The sequence below is a fragment of the Juglans regia genome, chromosome 1 (genome assembly GCF_001411555.2).
Source record: "Juglans regia cultivar Chandler chromosome 1, Walnut 2.0, whole genome shotgun sequence".
In the NCBI taxonomy this organism is placed as follows: domain Eukaryota; kingdom Viridiplantae; phylum Streptophyta; class Magnoliopsida; order Fagales; family Juglandaceae; genus Juglans; species Juglans regia.
In genome coordinates, this window is record NC_049901.1 from 9253351 (window position 1) to 9275838 (window position 22488).

At 32.2% G+C, this 22488-nt stretch overlaps 2 protein-coding genes across 2 annotated transcripts; both read right to left on the reverse strand.

The window, feature by feature from the left end:
• Positions 1 to 255: 255 nt before the first annotated feature.
• Positions 256 to 2018, reverse strand: LOC108998590. Its single transcript, XM_018975171.2, has one exon. It carries the CDS (start codon positions 1889 to 1891, stop codon positions 488 to 490), a length of 1404 nt encoding a protein of 467 aa, XP_018830716.1. The 5' UTR covers positions 1892 to 2018; the 3' UTR covers positions 256 to 487.
• Positions 2019 to 11173: 9155 nt separating this feature from the next.
• LOC108998592 lies at positions 11174 to 12724 on the reverse strand. The gene is made up of 3 exons (XM_018975174.2): positions 12428 to 12724; positions 11857 to 11942; positions 11174 to 11512 (listed from the first exon to the last, which is right to left on the reverse strand). The coding sequence occupies exons 1-3, from the start codon at positions 12633 to 12635 to the stop codon at positions 11432 to 11434; spliced, it is 375 nt and encodes a 124-aa protein (XP_018830719.1). The 5' UTR covers positions 12636 to 12724; the 3' UTR covers positions 11174 to 11431.
• Between the last annotated feature and the right edge of the window lie 9764 nt (positions 12725 to 22488).

Below are 22488 nucleotides of genomic sequence, written 5' to 3' on the forward strand. Positions count from 1 at the left end.
AAGGATAATGACAACATGAGATTTACATTTAATATAGCTGCGTACGATGTCAATATGAATATGATATTTAGACAAGACCTTAATCCAATGGGGAAATAGACCATCCGCTTGCTTAATCTGATGATAAGGCTTTGTTGCTCCCATTAGATGCCATACTTCTCCAGTTGAAGAACAGAAAATGAAAGTGAAAAGACTCACTTTTGTGCTTGATATGCCTATAGCTTGTCATGACTAAACCATTGATACTTTAGTAAGTGATGAAATCAAGGAAGTTAAATTAACTGCAGAAACGTTTCAAGTCACTTTAGTCACTATAAATATAAAATGCATACCTGTCTGGACAGATGGGGTGAAAAATACAGTACCGAAATAATAACGTAGTTTGGGGAATTGTGAACATCACCGTTATGAAAAATGGCATTTCCAGCATGACACTCTTCACTCAAAAATGCAACAGGTGTAGGAGGCCAAAACCAAAAATCACTCATCAAGACATATACAAAATGCCACGACGATACAATACAAGGCTTCCTGAACTGAAAACAGCCCAAACAAAGACAACCCACCAAGCCAAAAACAACGCCACTTCCTTAACAAAAGAAGAACATGGCTGTAGACTACATATTAATTGGGAATTCAAAAAGGAGTTACCATCAATCTGAGATAAGCCAACAAAGAGAAGCACAAGAATCGGAGGTGCAAGAAACTGCAAAACTACAAGACATAAGTAGTGGTTGTGCAAAAAGACCTTCGCCCTGCTAAAGTCCAAATCCGGAATCTTGCTGGCGTGCAACCGTTGGTACCAAGACAACAATGCTTCATTCAGATACATTTGCAAGTTCGGTCTTAAAGCCACAACTTGCAATAAACCCAAAAGCAACAAGCACCAAAACCTGAGCTTGTTAAAATCGGAAAGGGACATGCCCACATTGCCAGCCAACCTTTCAGCATCCCCAATTTCACTAACTAAACGCGCTCCTTTAGCATCATCAATGTTCTTATTAACAAGAATCTCAACGAATGGATTAATCCAAAGCAATGCCGCGAGCATACTCAACGTTGCATTCGCATAAAGAATCATTCTAGAAAACCATCCACAATGAATCATCGATAAATTGCTTCGAAGCTGATCAGTTCCAAGCCAAAAAGACCTTGCATTTTTTAATGCCGGCATAAGCAGAAAGCCAGCGATGAAGCCCATTAAAACAGCAAGAAAAACCCTCAAAACCCCATTAATTGATTCAAAACGGAAATCCAAAACCCGAGGAACAATCTCAAAGCAAATCAATAGCCCCAGCGTAAACCCCAAAACCCCAAGAAGCACACTCAGTTGCTTCTCCGACTTCCTCGACGCAGATTTCTCGAACGAAACCTTAGCAAGCAATAAAACTAGATTGCAAAGAAGGATAAATCCAAACAGAAGGGGAACAAAAGTCCCATTTATAAAAGATCCAGAGCTCTCTGAAACCCCCAAGTAAAATTGAAGCAGTAAAGAAGAAAGAGCCACAAATGAGAGAGTAAAAACTCTGCGATACTCGTGGAAATAGAGCCGGGATTGAATGCGACTGTGGTCGAGCGTTATCCGGAAGATCTGGGCGTTATTCTCATCGAATTCGGACTTTTCCTTGGACTTGTTCCTCTTCCGGGGTTCAATGTTGGGTTTGGAAGACAAGTGCTGGTAGCCCTGGAGAGTGGAGCTTGGATTGGAGCTCTCGGGTCGTCTAATGGCGGCGCGGCTTGCGTCTTGGTGGAGGTTTTCGGGTTGGATGTAGGTGTGGAGGCCATGGAGGAAAAGGGAGGGGATCTTGAAGAAGGAGAGGAGGAAAGTGAGGGAAAGGGAGAGAGAGGTGTGGAGGATTGGGTTCTTGTAGGTTAGAAGGAACTGGAGCATTGTTTTTTAAGGTTTTTGGTTCGGGGAGGGGGACAAACACTGTGTAGGGTTACTCCAAGAGATGAGATGAGATCTCAAATGGTTTTGAAATGGAATTTTGGGGAGTCGTCAACGACAATGGATGCGTTGTTTGTTGGTTTGATCGGGGATTGCGTGCGTGGGTCAAACCCACCCATTTACACCGGACCCATCTGGTATTTGGATTGTCCCATTTGGAAAAAGAACAAATCTATTCATCCCCCGGTTTAAAACAACACACACCGTACTCCTCCTGACGTGGCGAACCGGTTTGGTCGCTCACGTCCTGGTTCATTTGAGTCCGACGAAATGTTCTGTTCTCCCACTCCCTCACCCCTCACCAGCGACGACTCCCTCAGCAACCATCCCTCATGAGAAGGTGAAGAGCGAGCCAGCCGTGAGTTTTCGTCCGAAAGTGGAGAGCAAGATATAGAGCTCGAGAAGAGGAAGAAACCCGAGAAGAAGGTAAAATCCTTCTGGATTCCCTTTTAATAAAAATACCTCTCACTTCATTTGTATAGATCTAAACCGACTCTTGGCTTGGAATTGATCGAATTATCATATTTTCAAAAATTTCAGATCTATGTAAAGCATAGTTGGTTTCAATGCTTTTGATTACAGATGTTAATGGGGGTTGCAGTGAATGGTTTCTTGAAAGGGAACAGAAGGGGATGAGGATGACGCTTTCCTTTCTTAATTTTGGATTTTGTTGGTCTGCATTTCTAGTATGGTCATTTTCGTGTGTTGTGATTTCTATTTTGGGTGTTGGGATTGCAGAGTGAGATAAGGTGGAGTGTTCGTAGAGTCTCGGAATAGTTGATGTCTTTAATCTGCAAAATGAACTCTTCAAATTACTCAATTTACGCACTGCATTGTGGCGAATAGCAAACCTCTCTTTGAATCCACGTTTAAATCCGCATGTCCCAATCCAACGGGAGCTGGCTGATTTTTCTCCCACTGATTTGCTTTCCAGATCTTGGATTTTTCGAGTTTTGCTTTCGTTGGTAGTATTTTCTTTTTAAGATTTCTAAAGAAGCGAAGAAGAACGCGCCAGGGGAGGGTGGGTTTTGGAATTCAAATGAATGTTCTGGACCAATGTTAAAAAAAAAAAAAAAAAGCCACGTAGGCTGGAGTGCGGAAGTTGCGTGAACAGTGGGTGGCTGTGTAGTAGAACTCTTGGAAAAAAGTCTTGCAATACGTTTTATGGATTTTTATATGATTAATATTATTCATTATTTTAATTTTTATCATATTTTTATTATTTCATAATATGATATTTAATGATTAAATATTATTTATTATATTTTACTTATAAATTTATCATCTAACATCATATCATGAGATGATAAAAAATGATAAATAATTTCTTTTAATATTTATCGACTACATAGAAAATAAAAGAAATTATAATTCTTTTCGTTTTCACTAATATATGAGGATTTTGGCTAATGGGATTGGAATTGATTGTAAGAAATAAGAATCTCGTGTTAATAATATTAAGATGGTTTGTAAATAGTTATAAGATAGTTGAGTTAAGTATTTATTGAATTTGAAAAACGAGAGAAAAATTTGAATAAAAATGATTATAAAATTAAAATATTTTATACTATAATTTTTATTTTGAGATTTAAAATAGTTGAATTATTTTTTATTTTAAAGTTTAAAAATGTTGTAATGATTAATTTAAAAATATTTATATTCAAATGATGTTTGGAAATGAGATTAAATAAGATGAGATATAATGAGATAAAAAATTTTTACAAATCAATCACGCGTGTGTTATAATTAATTGTTGAAAAGAGTATTTAAAAAACTAAAGAAAATATTATAAGAGAAATACTTTAACATACTTTAACTATAAAAAGATTTAATAAAAATAAACTCACAAACTTAATTGAATTGATGTGATGCGTCGGATTCTAAAATTACTTTTATTATAAAATAAATATAACATATCTCATAAAGTCACGTTTGTTTGTAAATGTACTCTTACAAAATTTCTTTAGGACAATAAAACTAGCACTTCTCATTTTATGTGAAGAAATATCTTTTACAATTAGAGACTTTGACGATTACAAAGATTCAAAAATTAATCAAATCTAATATCTCATTTAGATATTGAAATGAGATGATCTATAAATAATAGTAAAATTATTTAAATTAATATATTTTATAAAATTTTAGAAAATGAGAGAGAATAAGGTAAATAAAGATATTATTCAAATATTTTTTTAATAGTATTTTTATTTTAAGTTTTGAAAAGTTGAATTATTTTTTATATTTATTTTAGAAATTTGAGAAAATTGTAATGATTAGATAAAAATTTTGAATATTTGAAAAAGTTTGGAAAAGTTCGTTAAAGAGAAAGAGAGCGAGATTTTCATACCTCAATCCAAATTGATTTTGTTTAAATGTTAAATTCATTATAATTTTTATTGTATTATTGTGTATTTCGTTAACATCTTTCCTATACGAATGTGTAAAAGTAATCTTGCAACCAACATTATGATTAAAGAGAGAATAAACTTCCAAGCAGCAAAGGAGAAAAAAGGGATTGATCTCGAAGAAACTTCCAAGCTGATTGCATCCATCTTGAGATTGAGCCCAGATTTTGTAATCTACCACCCCTTCTACGAATATTATGTCTCAAAACTGCACAATGTGCTAGGCTGCTAGCTGAACCCCATGTGAAAATAGTGCCTCGCTGTTCCAACCCCATGTGAAATTGATTGGGTATTCACGAATCACGAATAAGAAATTCACTTTTACGTATTTTTTATGTATTTTATTATTATAATTAATTGCATTATATTTTTTCATATGAAATAATTATTTTGACCAATCACATTAATAAAAAATATAAAAATGACTATAAATCTGTATATAACGAAACTCTGAATATTTCATCGAGTCTAATGGGAAAGTATATGCAAATGCATTTCCAAAGAGAGGAGTCGATCTATCTCAAAGTATTTTGGCTGACGCAAATCAGTAGCAAATTTTACTTATTGAAGTAGCTCAATTACTTGAGTCCCCCTTGAAGATCTTGAAAGACGGGTCGGTTTAGTTAACAAAATTAAATTATTTCATATCATCTTACATAATTATTATAATTTTAAAAAATTAAATTATTTATAATATTTTATTTAATTTTTAATAAAATATTTCATTTTATCTTATCTAAATTGTGTAACCAAGACAAAGTCGAGAGAGGAAAAAAAAATCTGCCTCATTTTCCGGATAGATGAGCTTCAAATTAAAGTTGTGACAAGTCAAGTGGCATTGCATTATTAGTCATATGACAGCAGGTCAAAGACTAAAAACTCTCTGCCTACACACACTACTTGTCCTTGTCTCCATCTTCTTAACCCCTTTTTTGTACTAGTTTGGCCAATATTCTTTACGGTAATGGAAAGCGGCTGCAACTACGAACATCTAACTTTCTCAAACACCCGCAATATCTCGCATTAGTTATCTGTACAACAAGCTTTTCAATAAGAAACAAGTCCACGGGGACCTTTTTCAATGAATGTTTTAGGAACCTTTCTCAGATTATTCAACTAATATTTATTATTTTATTATTATTATTCACGTAATATCTAATATCGTCTCACTGTCTAAACGTAATCTTAGTATTTATTTGAAACTTGTACGCTCTCTATATAGATTATAGAGGTCATTAATTTGCTATTAACCTAAGTTCACCTAAACAATTTACGAAATTTTGTGTAACCATTGACCGCTTTTTGAGTGAAATCTCCATTTTTTGGTGATTTTGTATGTTAGGAGAAATTATTTTTGTTTCAAATAAAATGATATAATACATGCTTCCTTGAAGGGTAAGAACCTACTAACGGGACTCAAAGAAAATAGAAAAATACTTCAGCTACAAAAATATTATACAAAAATAAATTTATAAATTGACGTGACTTGATATGATACGTCAAATTGTAAAATTACTTTTATGGTAAAGTAGATCTAACGAATCTCATAAAACCACGTCACTTTGTGAGTTTGCTTTTGTGTAATCTATTTGTATATATAACAGTTCTCAAGAAAATAACATTTCCACACTTCTTTTAATACTCTTCATTGGTCTATATTCTAGAAGAATATACAAAACTGGTGATAAAAGAGAACCCAAAGAGACGGAAATGAGAAAATTCTAGAATATGTTGTATTACTAAAATGAGAGTACACGAAATATAAAGTAAAAGTAACTAAGGTACACTTGAGGTAACTGTGCACGTGAGTACAAGTGAACATGTAAAGTAAAAATAACTGGTAATAGTCTCCCTCAAGCTGGAATGTGTAAATTAAGCACACCCAGCTTGTTGAAAAGAGTATAAAATCTATTAGAAGCTAAAAGTTTAGTGAAAAAATCTGCCAACTGATGTTCAGAAGAAGCATGAAGAGTTACAACAACACCATGTTGAACCGTATCTCTAACTAAATGACAATCTATTTCAATATGCTTAGTCCTTCCATGGAAAACTGGATTAGCAACAATATAAATGGCTGCCTGACTATTACAATATAAAACAGATAGAGAAGTAAATGAGATGCCAAAATAGCAAAGAGAGAGATAAGCCATTTGATTTCACAACAAGTAGAAGTCGTAGATTGATACTCAACTTCAATAGATGATCTGGAAACAGTAACTTGCTTATTGGACTTTCATGAAATTAAAGAATCTCCAAGAAAAAGACAAAAACAAGTAACGAATCTTCTAGAATTAGGGCAGGTGGCCCAATCAGAGTCACAAAATCCTCTAAGCTGCAAGGAAGACCTGCTAGGGAAGAACAATCCTTGGCCTGCAGTAGCTTTGATGTATCTAACCACTTTAATATCTACATCATAGTATGATTGTCGAGACTGATCCAAAAATTTACTCAAAGTAGTAACATAAAAAGACAAGTCAGGTCGAGTAAGTGTCAAATAAAGAAGATGATCAATTAACCTTCTGTAAAAGGCTGGATCAGTAAATAAAGGACCTTCAGATTCTATTTTGGAAAGTCTTAAGTTTTGATCCATTGGACAGCTAGCAGGTTTAGCAGTTAATAAACCAGAGTCAGAAACAATTTCAATGGCATGTTTTCTTTAAGAAAGAGATATAACCTTAGCAGATCTGGCAACTTTCAGCCCCAAAAAAATACCTCAAAACACCAAGATCTTTCAGCTTAAAATGGAGATTTAAGAAAGCCTTAAGATCAGCAACAATTTGTGAATGCTTTGAGGCAATAACAATATCATCCACGTATACCAACACTGCCTCAAAAGAATCACCATAACATTTAGTAAACAAATAATAATCAGACTTTGACTAAGTAAATCCATAAGAGAGTTGAGAATTTAAAAAACCATTTACGAGAGGCTTGTTTTAAGCCATATAAAGACTTAAACAGCCTACAAACTCGAGGATCTATTGGTTTGGAAAAACCATAAGGAAGTTTCATGTATACGTCCCCATCCAAATTCCCATGAAGGAATGCATTGTTGACATATAATTGATGCAACTCCCAATTGTGTATAACAGTTAAGGCAAGAAAGCAATGAAAAGTGGTCAGTTTTGCAACAGGAGAAAAAGTATCAAAGTAATCAATTCCCTCTCGTTAAGTATACCCTTTTGCAACAAACTGATCTTTATACCTTTCTAAAGTGCCATCAGATTTCAACTTGCACTTGTAAACCCATTTATAGCCAATATGCTGCTTGCCAGGAGGTAACTCAGTTAGGATCCAAGTTTTATTAGCTTCAAGAGCATTGATTTCAGCTGTCATTGCATCCCTCCAATGAGGATATGTGATGGCTTGATGAAAGAATTTCGGTTCATATAGGGAATCAATAGAGGAACAAAAATGCTTATAGAAAGAAGAAAATTTGGAATACGACAAATATGAATAATTAGAGTAAAGGGTACCTGAAGCTGAAGAACCATCAATCAGGAGATAAGTAGTAACTTTATTATTTGATATTAAGGAACAATGGTAATGCTGCAAGTAATCAGGTGGTCTTTTATTTCTTGTAGACTTGCGAATGACAATTGGTGGTGATGAATTCTGAAATGTATCTGAATGAGTGGGTAGAGAGTTGTGTGAAAAGGAAGAAATTTTAGCATCTGAAAGAGGAACTGGTAGGACAAGATTTGGACAGAAAGAATAAGGATTCTGTTTTTTAGAGAAAAGATGTCGATAAGGTGAGTCTGGTTTGAAAGGAAAAATATGTTCATGAAATATGACATCTCTAGAAATGATGATCCAATGAGTATGAAGATTATATGATTTGTATCCTTTCATACCAAAAGGATATCCTAAGAATACACAAACTTGGGCTCGAGCAAAAAACCTGGTAGAGGAAGGATTACCAAGTAAGGATGCATATCAAAGAACACCAAACATTTTAAGATGATTGTACTGAGGTTGAGCAGGAAAAAGCACTTCATATGGTGATTTATGTGTTAAAACAGGAGTGAAAATTCTGTTTATAAGATAGCAGTAAGGATACAATCACTCCAAAATTGTAAATGAATATTTGAATGAAAACGAAGAGATCTAGCAACATTGAGTATATGTTAATGCTTTCTTTCAACAACAGTATTTTGTTGAGGAGTGTAAACACAACTGTGTTGGTGTACAACTCCTCTGCTAGAAAAAAAAAAAGATTTCATATCAAACTCTAAACCATTATCAGTACGAATGATTTTGATTTTACAATTAAGCTGAGTTTCAACACAAACAAAAAAAGATTGTAGATATGAACGTGTTTCAAACTTGGATTTAAGCAAATATATCCAAGTACATCTACTATAATCATTGACTATGGTTAGAAAAAAATTAAAACCATCATATGAAGTGATTGAAAAAGACCCCCATATATCACAATGAATGAGCTCAAAAGTAGAGCCAGAAGTTAAGGAACTTAAAGGAAAAGGAAGTCTTTTCTACTTAGCAAGTGGACAAACATTACAATGACTATTATTTGGAGTTGTAGAACAAGAAATATCATAAGACAAACCATGCAATCTAGAATCAGAAATATGTCCAAGGCAACAATGCCAAATGTGAGAACTGTTTTTGACAGAATTACGATGAGAAAATGTAATTGAATTACAAGAAATAAAGGTGCCTGAAACTTGCAGCAAATGATATAAACATTGAGAATGTTTAGCTACTCCAATTGCCCTCCAATTGAAAAGGTTCTGGATATAACAAAAACCATGTAAGAACAATAAGAAACAAGATAACTGTGAAGTTAACTTGCTAATTGAAATGAGATTAAAAGTAAATGTGGGAATATATAGAACATCAGTCAGAACTAAAGAATCAGAAAGTCTAACCGTGCCCATATGTGTAACTTGAATACAAGAGCCATTAGGCAATTTCACAGAGATATTGACAGGGGTTGGTATTGAAGAAAAAAGGGGGAGAGAACAAATCATATAATCAGTTGCTCCAGAATCAAGAATCCAAGGCTGTTGATGAAATGCAATTGTATCAATAATAGATAAAACTGAAGACTGATAATAATTAGGAATTGAAATACATGAAAAAGATGGTGCAGAGGAAGTTGATGGTGCAGGTGGAGAAGTGGATGGAATTGTACCTTCTTGATTCATAGAAGAAGGATTAGTTTTATTTTGAAGAAATCTAAGAAGATGTTAACATTGCCCTTGAGAAAAAGGAAAAATTGGAACCATAACCAAATCTAAAATAGATTGGCTAGCAGTGGCATGATTAGCAGTAGGGTTTCTGGATTTTGCTTTATATCCAAGTGAATAACCATGGATTTATAGCATTTATCAATAGTATGACCCAATAAACCACAATTGGGTACAATAAGGCCGTTCCTTATGATTTACAGGTTGTTTGCCATTTCTAGAGCCAACAAAACCTTTGAGATTGCTAGAATCATGATTAGTCAACATAGCAATAGATTCATTAGAAGATAAAGAATCGGAAGCAAGCTCTCTTTGTTTTTCTTCTTGAAGAATAAGAGAAAAAACCTTATTAATCGGAGGAAATGGATTAGAAAGCAAGATCTGACTTCGTAAATTAGCATAAGACTGATTAAGGCCCATCAAGAATTGTAGGACATAGTCCTCTTGTTGATATTCAATAATCTGTTTGATAGCTCCACAAGAACATGGAGACAAAGGTCGAAAATGGACCATTTCTACTCAATAACTTTTCAATCAAGTAAAGTAAGAACTTATAGAGGTGTGATCTTGAGTCAAAGAGGCAACAACTTTCCGAATCTGGAATATACAAGGCCTATTGCTTTGAGCAAATCGCTCATTCAAATCATTCCACATCTCTTTAGTAGAATCGATGTAAATGACAGAGGAGGTGATTTCTTTTCGACAAAGCATTGAGTAACCAAGAAAGAAAAACAGTATTACAACAAATCCAAGCATGATACATCGGATCGTTCTCAACAGGCAACGACAAGGCAGCATCAACAAAATAGAGTTTGTTTTTGACAATGAGAGCCATAGACATGGACCGATTCCATGTAAGGTAATTATCTCCAGTCACTGGTTGGGAGACAAGCATTGCTCCAGGATGATGATCACTCTAAATATAATAAGGATTCGAATAATTCACAAAGGAATGAGGTGGAATAACGGAAGAATTAGGCATGACGGCGCTTCACTAATTTAGGGTTAGGGTTTCATCTGATACCATGATAGGAGGGAAGACGAATAGAGGAAAATGAGAAAATTTTAGAATATCTTGTATTACTAAAATGAGAGTACACGAGCTAAGATCATATGGATCAATTGGCAACACCTTGATTTCTCAATAAAAGAACCAAATCTTGAATCTCTCATCCCCTATGTATAACAAAAAATGAGAGTACACGAAATATAAAATAAAAGTAACTGAAGTACACTTAAGGTAAATGTGCACGAGAGTACATGTGAACATGTATAGTAAAAATAACATTATATAATAACTGGTAATAAATGTTGTGACACGAATATTATAGGAATAAAGCTACAAACATTATATCACATATGATAAAATATAAGAGTATGTGATGTATGAGATTCTATATTATTTAGAATTGAAAAGTTATTGTTTTTTATAAGGTTTTAATAAGACTTCAATTATATCATTGACTAATCTACTTAAAGTATAAATCATGTGATTGGAGCCTTCTATTGAGACGTTACAACAAATATTATTTGGGATTGAGAAATTATTGTTCTTTATAAAATTTTAATAAGACTTCAATTATATCATTGACTAATCTTTTTAAAGTATAAATCATATGATTGGGACCTTCTGTTGAGACGTTACAACAAATCAATTCTCATTTCTGAGGAGGAAAAAACAAAACCCTACAATACTGTAAAAAAAAAAAAGAGAAAGTAAAATGGCCATATCTAGATCATCTCCCACGAATCACTCCAGCCATAATAAGCCATATTATTATTACATAATCCAGGCAAAAAGGAAAATGAGGGGGAGAAAACACAAAAAATAAAAGAAAATTTAATCCAGCTAGAAAGAATCTTTCTCAGATGGCAGGTGCCATTAATATCGGGCTGTCTCTCTCATCTTTATCAGCACCTATTTTGCTTTCCAGCTGTGGAACCACCTGTTGGTACACAAATGTTTAGTATATCGTAAAGATCAACTGCTTGCCTTCTCAAATCGATTCCAAGAAAATAAATGAACCAGACGTTGTGGGAGTAACATCAACTTTTAAAGACAGGCTCTATGTATACGAACAAAGCTTGATGACTATTATAAGGCCGTTCATGGTTAGCAAGAGCCATATATATAAATCAGAGAGAGAGATTAGATCGGGTTGAAATTCTTACAACCCATTATTCCATATTCGTGTTGGTTGAAAATCACTTCAAATTCTAACCCAGTCAATAATAAAAAAAAATTAAGAACGCACAGTGTATTATGTTTATTGCAAAAATGTGTAATAACCTGATCTTGAGATGGTTTGCAGGGGCCAGATGATACCCTCCTCCTTGCTCTTTTGTCAGACCTACAGACCATTCTGGCTCCACGGACTGCAAGAAAAACAAAAAAGAAAACTGGCATCGATCATTTACTAAAACAAAACTCCAATATATAGGCCGGGGAGACATCAGATCAGGATTAATAAGAAAAATTGAAATCAGAATGCCACAAATAATATCTCGAGGCATATTCGACAGGACCCAAATTTTTGCAGCTTGTGTTTGTTTTGGCGAGTCGAAACCCATTAATTTCGCAAGTTTAAACCGATGATTCATCTGTCAAATATTGATCACCTCTACGTACATGTTTATATCTAGCAAAAGGGATATATATTACACATATATTATTAACATAGAATGTGAACTAAACAAGAGTCTAAAATCTCCACCATGAATATATGAAAAGCCCATATTGACAGGATCAAGAGATTGCATGTGCCACTTGCACCCCAGTGCACGATTAGAATTTAGATCACAGCCAATGATCAACACAAACATGATTCAGAGACCAAAACAGTAATTGATATTAATTTTACCTGGGGTGGCGTGTTTTTCTCTTCTATGCGTCTTCGAATCTAAGGTTGACTCCAAGCTGTCCGGCAAGTGACGGTCCAGGCGGAGAGCAATCCGACCGTTCCTCTCAAACATTGCACGCACAAACGAGGCCTCCATGGTGTTTAAGAACCGCAAGTGCTTCTCGTTGGTCCACGAACCAGTTTGATGGGTCAGAAAGTGCGAGTCCATGGCACAGGAAAACCACCTCCGAATCGGCAGAGAAACAGTCTAAATGGTTTTGATGGAGGAGAGATGCTTTATAAATTTCGTAGGAAAGCGCAGGTTTTCTTGGGCTTTATATAGTGTAGTAGGGCAGAATGTGGTTGTTCCAGAGGGAGTACTAGAACCAACTACTCGCTGTGTTTGTAGTACACGCGCATGTGTTTTTCTTGACTTCTGCTTTCTGAATCCACGTGTAAATATATTGCCTGCATTTATTTCGTATGAATAATTCATTTTTTTTCTACAAAACATACAAATATTTTAACTGTTATGATTTAATTTTTATATTTAGATTTGTTTAGATATTAAAATGATTTTACCTTATCTTATAATTATAATTTTTTTAAATTTTTATAAAAAATATAAAAAATAATTTAATTTTTTTAAAATTTTATAATAATAATAATATTAAAAAATAATTTTATAATAATTTTTTTTTTAATTTTTAATTTTTATCTAAAATCATTTCATCTTCTTTTATTATCAGACCTTAATGATGAATATAGATATTTGAATTTATTTTTATGATAAATAATATAGATATTTTTCTAACCTCGTTAAAAACATTTCAGTTTATCGAAAAATAGAAACGGCTTGAATAAACAAAATAAAAAAATTGGATCATCAAGTGAAAGAGGGCGAGTAGGAAAGAGTTTATGTACTCGAGCGGCTACGGGTATGAATAAAGTCGGAAAAAATATCTCGGAGCCTTTTTAGAAGATTTGAATTTTCAGGAACTGAGAGATATTTTTGAGTAGAGAATAAGAAAATAAATAGCTACAGAAAAAAATATCTCTTAACGGGGATTTTATTTTATGTGATGCTGACTATGTCAGTGTCAACTGGTACTCCCTCATGATATTTTTTTTTTTTTTTGCCTTTTTGGCGTTACGTGATGACTTCACCCCCCCTATTTATCCAGATTTACGAAAATATCCTTTTGTTAGAGAACTCACAAGTCGCCATGGATATAAAAAAAAAATCTACACGATATCATATAATCTTCATACATCGCATATTTTTTTTATATATTTTTTTTTGCATTGCTTTTCGCCATCTAAGCAAGGGTTTTTTTTAATCATCTAAAAAACCTTCGTCTCATTATGTTTCATAAAATATTTTTAAAATATTTTTATAATATGATCCCATGTTTTATTTTTTTAATTTTTATTTTGTATGGAATTATATCTCATTATATATAAAAATATATTGTATATATAAAAATATATATAAGGATATTGTAAATTTATTGATAGTTAGAGAAAATATTTAAAAAATAATATAAAAAAATAGATAAATAGATTTATGATATATTGTGAAAGTTACTATATAAAAAAAGTTAAATTTTAATTATATATTTTAAAAGATATGATAAAAAAATTATTATAAATGCTCTTAGGACGAAGAGTTCTGTACATTATATACTTGCATGAAAAACGATAGACATATAACATTTTTATAATATTTTATATAATTATATTTTAAATGAGGAGTAATTTTATAAAATAACTTATAAAATAATATTTTTATATAAATATCTTATTTTAAAATATAATTATAAAAAGAATTATATATATAAATATATTACTACTTATACTCTGCATGTTGTTTAGGCTTTGTCTCTTCGACGTGGGACGGGACACGCCACGCTTTTATGAACTCGCGAAGAACAAGTAAAATACAAAACTCTCCGTCTACCATCAAATCCGTCACTGTTATATTACTAAATATCCAATTAGTAATCCAAAAATTATATAAGACGGTTTGAATATTAATTTGGTTACATATCTAAATTTTAAGATTATAATATTTATTACGCATTTAAATCTGACGTCTGCGGCTGTTCACTCTATTAACACTAATCTGATAGTAATTTTCTCTTTTAATAATTTTACTCATCTATCTGTATTTAATGGCTTGACGTCATGCCTATAAACTTTAATCCAACTTATAGGTCACTTATTCGGTAAGTTGAAGTCATAACGTGGTTTCTATTGTGATATTAATTATTAAAAATCTAACTATTAACTTAAAATTTTAAAATAGTTGAATACTAATTTAATTATGTATTTAATTTTAAAATAGTTGGATACTAATTTAATTAAAAATCTGACTATAAAAATTATGCACGGTGTAAACGAAATATCTACACGAATTGGCAAGATAATTGTAAGCGAAATATCTATATCTCTTTGCCCCTCAGACTTGACCAATTGTAATAATGCTTTTTAGCTTGAAATTTATCGGAATCAATATAAACTACAAAGAGGTTCTCATATTTTAATATTTCAAATAATTGTGTCATTTACCGTTATTATATATTTAATTAGAAATATTGTATTCTTTGTGCACTATGGTTTATAGTTGTTAATGTCAAAAATCGAATAGTAGGTTGAAAGGGATGAAAGAGTCATTTTCGATCCTCTATAATGATCTAGGCCTCGATCGGTGAAGTGTGAAGCCCCCATAAGTGATCCAGTGCGGCTGTACAGTATCGATGCATACATCCATGGGCCATGGCGATAAACAGTAAATAAAAGAGAATATAAAGAGATAATAACACATAGATTTATGTAATTCGACATTAGGCTTACGTCCACTGGATTTTGGGGAGGGAAGAATCCACTATAATATGTTTGTTTTATAATCTATCATGACCTCTCATCCTCGCTATACAATAAAGATTAGAGCTTTATTTTTTGGTGATGTCCCTATCATTGGTACTCTCGACTAAGCCTCCTGGAGTTGTCTGACCATTTCCTTTTATCTCTAACCCTCTTTTCGTGTGCCTATGGGCAGTGATGGTGATTGACAGCTTTTTCCATGCGTGTTGGCATCTTACTATGGGGAGTGGTGGTGATTAGCAGCCTCCGCTCGAGGTTGAAGAAGCTGAAGCCCCCTAGAGTTATGGTCATTTCCTTTATCTAACCCTCTTCCTATGTGCCTATGGGAAGGGGTGGTGATTGGCAGTTTTTTTCTTGCGCGTCTGACATCTTCTCATCATTTTCTCTTTCTTCCTTACTTTCTTGTCCTTTCATTCCTTGTCTTCTCTTTGTTTTCTCTCCCTCTCTGTTCTTTTATCTTTTAATGAGGACCCTTCGGTGGGATAAGCCTATTCGTATGAGCTTGTGATATTTTATCTCTTCCAATAATATTTATATTGTACACTTATTAACTACTAAGTAATTATTAGCTACATACAGATGGAGAGTACATACCACTTCTTCCTTGCCAATAATAAAATAAATTGAGTTAAGATTTTTATAGATTTTTTAGAAATGAAAAAGAAAAAATTGAATAAAAAAATTATAAAATTAAAATAGGGTTGTAATATAATTTTTTAATCTTAATTTTGTTTTAAGATTTGAGAAAGTTGAATTCTTTTTGTGTTTTGTTCAGAATTTTGAGAAAGTTGTAATAATTAGATGATATTAAGTAAAAAATTTGAAAATTTGAAATTAAAAATTATTTTTATTTGAATAGTATTTAGATATTGAGATGAGATTGTTTGAAAAGTTTTTGAAACCAAACCAAGTCTTAAGTTTTTGTAAAGATTATTTTAATCTTAAAATTAAAATATTGTTATAATATTATTTTTGTTTTGAGATTTGAAAATTTTGAATTGTTTTTTATGTTTTATATGAAAATTTGATAAAATTGTACTGACTAGTAATAATTAGATAAAAAGTATGAGAAAGAAATTGAAAAGTATTTGTTTTATACTAATGTTTGAATGTTGAGATGAGATTGAATGAGATGAAATGAGACGAAACCAATTAGCTATCGAAACGGCACCTAAAAAATATCTTTGGACAAAAATACTGTATGAATTATAAGGAAACGATAAATTTGGATAAACATCTTATTAAGAGAGATTTTTTAAGGTTTTTATGAATAAAAATGATAAATACACATAAATTTTTACAATACTTTATACAATAATATTTTTAAAAAATGGGAATTTTTATAAACTATCTTATAAAAGTAACATTATTTTATCAAAATATCTTTATTTTACAACATGTATTGTGAAATATGTTAGTTTTTGTTTCGAATAATGCTACGTACAGTTGTGAAGTGCACAAACGTCGTGTAGTTATTTTAAAAAAGATTAGAGTCTACTATTAAAAAATTAATTTTCAAATAATAGTTATAATCATATTCAATATGCAAGTGCTGCAAAATTATTTAAAAAAAATAAATAAATATGAGATGTATATAAAAAGAAAATTAATTTTTTAATAATAAATTTTATTTTTTTTAAAAGAACTATACAGTATTTATCCATTCCAGTGACTATAAGTAAAATTACTCCTTTTAAAATACTTGCAAACAAAACGTGCCAAGTGGAGTTATTCTGTGGACGGACCAAAAGAAGGCGGCCTTTGCGAAATATCAAAACTCTGTAACAACTTTGGGGCATTATTCTCGCCAGTCTGGATCGATCATAGCCATCAGCCTAACATTTCATTGTCATTTCTTTTTCTCTAACCCTAACATTTCTTTTCATTGTTAAAAGAGTGGATAGCTTTGCTATTTGGTAACCGAAAAGTGGACTAAACAACAAGAGGCTGAGCCCAGATGATGATGAGGACGACATTTTCTGCTCCTAAATTCCACTCCCATGTTGTCAGCTACGTACCCAAACCTCTTTAATTCACGAGCTTTGATGAGCTAGCTTTTGTGTTTTATTGCGTGTATTCTTTTACACCGTGAAAATCATTAGAAACTTCTGGCCAACCACTTGAAAAGATTACAACTTAATCAAGCAAAGAGTGCAAACATACCCATTATTAAATGTAAGAACCAAATACAAGTAGATTGCAAGTAGATTTTGCATGATGATCTCTTCATAGCTTACTAAAAAATTATACAAACAAACTTCTTCTCTTGTTAACTCTACAGCCCAAAATTCGTTGTTTGTGGGAGCAATGTATGAACAGAAAATAGTGCAAATATCAAAAGCATTATGTCCCTAGCTGTAACCCATGATGCAAAGATTAGTATGTTCATAACAGTGACAAAAGATGAAAACAGAATGAATGGTACGTACAATATTGTAAGGCCACCTATCAATGACATGTTATATATCAGGATAAGGAAACAAAACAATGACAGTGACACGACGTTTTGTGGCTTGTTGCAGCGGGGTCACAAAATCCAGCCCTATCAAATGCTCAAGTTTGAGTGATCCGGAATAAGTGGCGTTTAAAATTTGGTCACAAATTCACAATATGGCTCAGGATTAGGCCGAATAGCAAATAGAAAAACACATTATTATTATTACTATTGTGTTTAATTATATCATTAAAATAATAAATTACTTCAAAAATATAATATATATATATATATATATATACTTTATTCTAGATGCAGCTTGGATCCTGTTACAAAAATAATAAGAAATTACCTATTAACTAACACGTGTAATGGTACGTATATCATACACCTTTTTTTTTTTTTTTTTTTTCTTTCTTAACAAATATGTGATGTAAAGATGAACAATTATTTTCTTATATAGTGTCACTGCACTTGTAAAAATCGTTTTGTAATTATTTTTCTGATAAACCACTTGCTTGCATGACCCTTTTAGTCATGCTTGTTTTTTGTTTTTATTTTTTATTTTTTAAACCTTGGTCATGGTTGGTTTAAGGATACAATGGAGAATATTGTAGGCCTTTTTTATTTTCTGTATATTGGAGCAAGTATTGAACATTTTAATTCTTGTGTAGTATTATTTTTTGAGTGCTAGTTTATTAATGCTCAAGATAAGTGTTACATAAGTATTGTTTAGAAGTGAATTCTCGAAAGCCATACTTGGTAAATATAACTATTAATTAAACTTTTGAAAGTAACACAATCTATATATATATATATATATATATATATATGTATTCTACCAACATTATATTACAAACCAAGACAAGACATCCCACTCCACATTCTAAGAGTGCTTTTTACAAACACCTGTCCTACAATTTCAACTAGATCGACAACCATAGTAGACTATTTTATAAAGAGCACCATATTAAAAACACATCATGAAAATAATATAATATTTTCTTAAATTCTTCCATCTTGTTGGAAACCCATAGCTACACTGCTTCTTCTTGAGACACTTAGCATTTATGGTTGCAATGTCCTCTAATAGATTTTTCTTGAGACTCAACTCGGTTGCTTTTGATTTTATAATTCAATAGGTCTCAACTTTTTGCTGGGATATAATCCTTCCCACGGCAGCTGTACGCGTTGTTCTTCTTGTTGCGATTTTAGTTGTTACGTTGATCACTGGCCATTAAATTTTAAAATAAGATATCTGGTTAAAAATGCAACTGAGGCAAGCCAAGTCCTTTTATTCTGGATGAACATCATCATTATTTTTTAGAGACAAATTAAATTCTACTCGAATATGTTTTTTTAGGCTCCGTTTGGTTAACGAGCTCAGTTGAGTTCAACTGAATTCAGTTTAATTTAAAGTTAAAGTTTCGTTTGGTTCTTAAACTCATTTCAACTCATCATTACAATTTTTTTAAATTTTAATACAAAATATAATAAACAATTCAACTTTTTTAAATATTAAAATAATAATAATAATAATAAATAATATTTATCATCTCAACTCAATTCAACATCTAAATACACATTTAAATCTAACATCCAAACACTCAATTCTTAAAAGACAATACTACAACTTCAGCTGGAGGCTCCCATTGCACTCCTTTAGCATGTGTTTTCATGTATTTTTTTTAAGTTATTTTTTATATAAATTTTTTTAACACTTAAAATATTTTTAAAAAATAAAATAAATTTAGAACATCATTAAAAATATTTCCTCAATTAAAAAGTAAAAAAAAATCATTAAAAAATATTTTCTTAATCACGAAGTAAAATAAAAAATCATATAAAAAATGTTTTTTAATAATATTGTATTTTTTTTATTTTTTAAAAATATTTAAAAGTGTTAAAAAAATCCTATATAAAAATAATTTAAAAAAAAAACTCATGAAAACACATACTAGAGCTCTAGCGGGAGCCCCAACGGGAGCTCTAGTATTATTCATTTTCTAATTATTAAACTCATCTCAACTCAAAACTTTTTTAACGTGAAATTCATAATCATTTTTAATTTTTTATAAAAAATATTAAACTCTTCTTAACATTTAAATACATTTTAAATTCAATTTAAATAAATTTTATATGACTATTTTCACTATTTAATTTACTATTATTCATAAAAAAATTATTTTCCAATTGAGTTCAACACAACGTACAAATCCAGCCTTAGAGCACTGGCAGTGGCTTCTTTATCTTCATCTTCATTGTTAAATTTGAAGAATATATCTATAAAATCGTCCACATTGGTGTATCCATCTTCATTTTTATCCATAACTATAAAGAGTGCTTCTTCAAATTTGAAGAAGCACTGTTTTAGTCTTCAAACATTAAAAATAATGTTTTTTCTCTCTCTATCCGAACGGCTCATCTCTCTCGCGCGAAAAGTCACCCTCCATCCTCTCTCTCGCTCTCTCGCTCTCTTCTCTTCGACAGACCCATTCCCCTCTTCGATTGGTATGATTCATTCTTCTCTCTTGCTCTTTCTGCTCTCTTCTCTTCGACAAGCCAGATTTACCAAATAATAGTCTCTCTCTTGCTCTCTCTTGCTCTCTTCTCTTAGACAAACCCATTTCCGCTGCACTGTCTTCCCCCTTCCCCTCTCTTCTCTCTGCTCTGCTACACCATTACACAAAGCTCAGCTCAAGTGCACGACGGGACTGTTCCTTCATCAACGACGACCTCTTATCTCGCCCAATACTCGATTTCGTTCGGCGATTTCACAAACCCTAGAAAAGGTAATTTCGTGTAAGCCACTTGTTTTGATTTCACAAATTATTTTGTGTGATTTCCCCTCATGGAATGTGTGATTTCCCTAATTAGAATTTTTTTTTAGGGTTTTTTGTGTGATTTTTCCTTATATTCAACCGAGATTGGTATGATTGGTATGATTTGCTTATGTTTGCAAGTGTTATACATGCTGTGATTTCTCCTACACTGGTATGATTTGCTTATGTTCTCTACCATTTTATTACCAAGATGTCTGAGAAAACTACTCTGTATAATACGAGGTTGAGTTCAAACATGACAGATTCAACACGGCACTCGTGCCATTCTCTAATTATTGACAGATTCAACATGACAGTTTGGTAATCTGTCTTTTTTATCTTAGGTCTCTTTTTTAATCTCAGTTTGGTTGTAGAAAATGAACATGATAGAAATGCATTATTTTGGTTGTAGACATGTTGTTGGTAATCTGTCTCATTTTCAATAGAAATGCATTATACTGGATTTATTTTCAAAATCTCAAAATTGAAATGCATTATACTGGGTTGTAGACATGTGGTTTTGCTTGTAGACTTGTGTGTTTGAAATACATATTCAATTGTAGATTTGTGGTGAAAGCTTAAAAGATTGATTTTGGTTAAAATAGTGCTTATGTCTCTGCCCTTTTTCTCAAAAATTGAAATGCATTATTTTGGTTGTAGACATGTGGTTTTGCTTGTAGACTTGTGGTGAAAGCTTAAAAGATTGATTTTGCTTAAAACAGTGCTTATGTCTCTGCCCTTTTTCTTGATTTGGATTGTATATTTATCAAACCATTAAGTCATCAGGTATGTATGCCTTTAGACATATTTTTTTTCCCATGTGCACTGCATACATATATAGTTTTTTCCATATATTTTGTTTTTTATATGTTGCATACATACTTCGTCTGTTGAGGTAGTTTTAGTAACATTTTATCCTTCAATATTTTGTTGAAGGATGAACTGTTTAATTGATGAGAATCCCTTCTTCACCACGCTGTTGGAAAGTGGTGAAGATCATATTAACAAACCCCCTATGGGCAGTGCAAGTGTTGATGTCCAAGCGACACAACCCCAACGGGAAAAAAGGAAACAAAAATCCCAACTGGGTGTGTCATTTACTATAGAGGAAGATATTCTCCTCGTTTCAGCTTGGCTTAACATTAGTATGGACTCCATATGAGGGACTGATCAATCATCTACACAAATGTAGAGTAGAATTTATGACTACTACCACACATTTAAAAAACCTAATTGTCAAGATCGGTCTATATCCTCATTGACCAATCGGTGATCAATCATTCAAAAATGCGTCAATAAATTCTGTGGTAGCTTAGCCCAAGTTGAAGGAATGCATCCAAGCGGTGCAACCGAGCAAGGCAAAGTATAATGTTTTTTCTTATGTTTTGTGGTTATAATTATTACGTATTTGCAATGTTTTTAGTTGTATCTTGTTCCAATATTTTGTAGATTGATAAAGCAAAAATCTTGTACAAAGAGAACCAAAAACTTAACTTTAACATAGATCATTGTTGGAATTTATTGAGGCACCAACCGAAATGGCAAACACACATGGACCTCATAAAAAGAAAAAAAAATGGAACAAGTTCAGGTATTACTCCAAACTCAATACCTTTAGGGGAAGACATGGAAAATGTGTCCGTCGATTGTGAGAGACCTATGGGCAAAAAGGTTGAAAAAGCAAGAGAAAAAGAAAGAAAGTGTAACGAAAGACAAAATATAATAATTAATGAGGCCTTAAACCAAATGAAAGATGATAGGAGGACTTCTATGATGGAGAGAAGAGAATCACAATTGAAGTATGAGAATGAAAGATTTGAGTTACTACTTCTTAAGAAGAGAAAACTTGAGTTGAAAATTAAGACTGAAAGAGAGAGATCTGACTTGGTAGCTCTTAAAAAGAGAAAAACTGATATGGAAATTATGAACTTGGATATTGA

Excerpts from the sequence above, each read along its gene's own strand:
- LOC108998592 (XM_018975174.2), bottom strand. The coding sequence starts at position 12,635 with ATGGACTCGCACTTTCTGACCCATCAAACTGGTTCGTGGACCAACGAG. Across the intron at positions 11,943-12,427 it reads AGAAAAACACGCCACCCCAG|TCCGTGGAGCCAGAATGGTC; the intron begins GTAAAATTAATA and ends TTTTTCTTGCAG. Across the intron at positions 11,513-11,856 it reads GCAAACCATCTCAAGATCAG|GTGGTTCCACAGCTGGAAAG; the intron begins GTTATTACACAT and ends GTGTACCAACAG.
- LOC108998590 (XM_018975171.2), bottom strand. The coding sequence starts at position 1,891 with ATGCTCCAGTTCCTTCTAACCTACAAGAACCCAATCCTCCACACCTCT.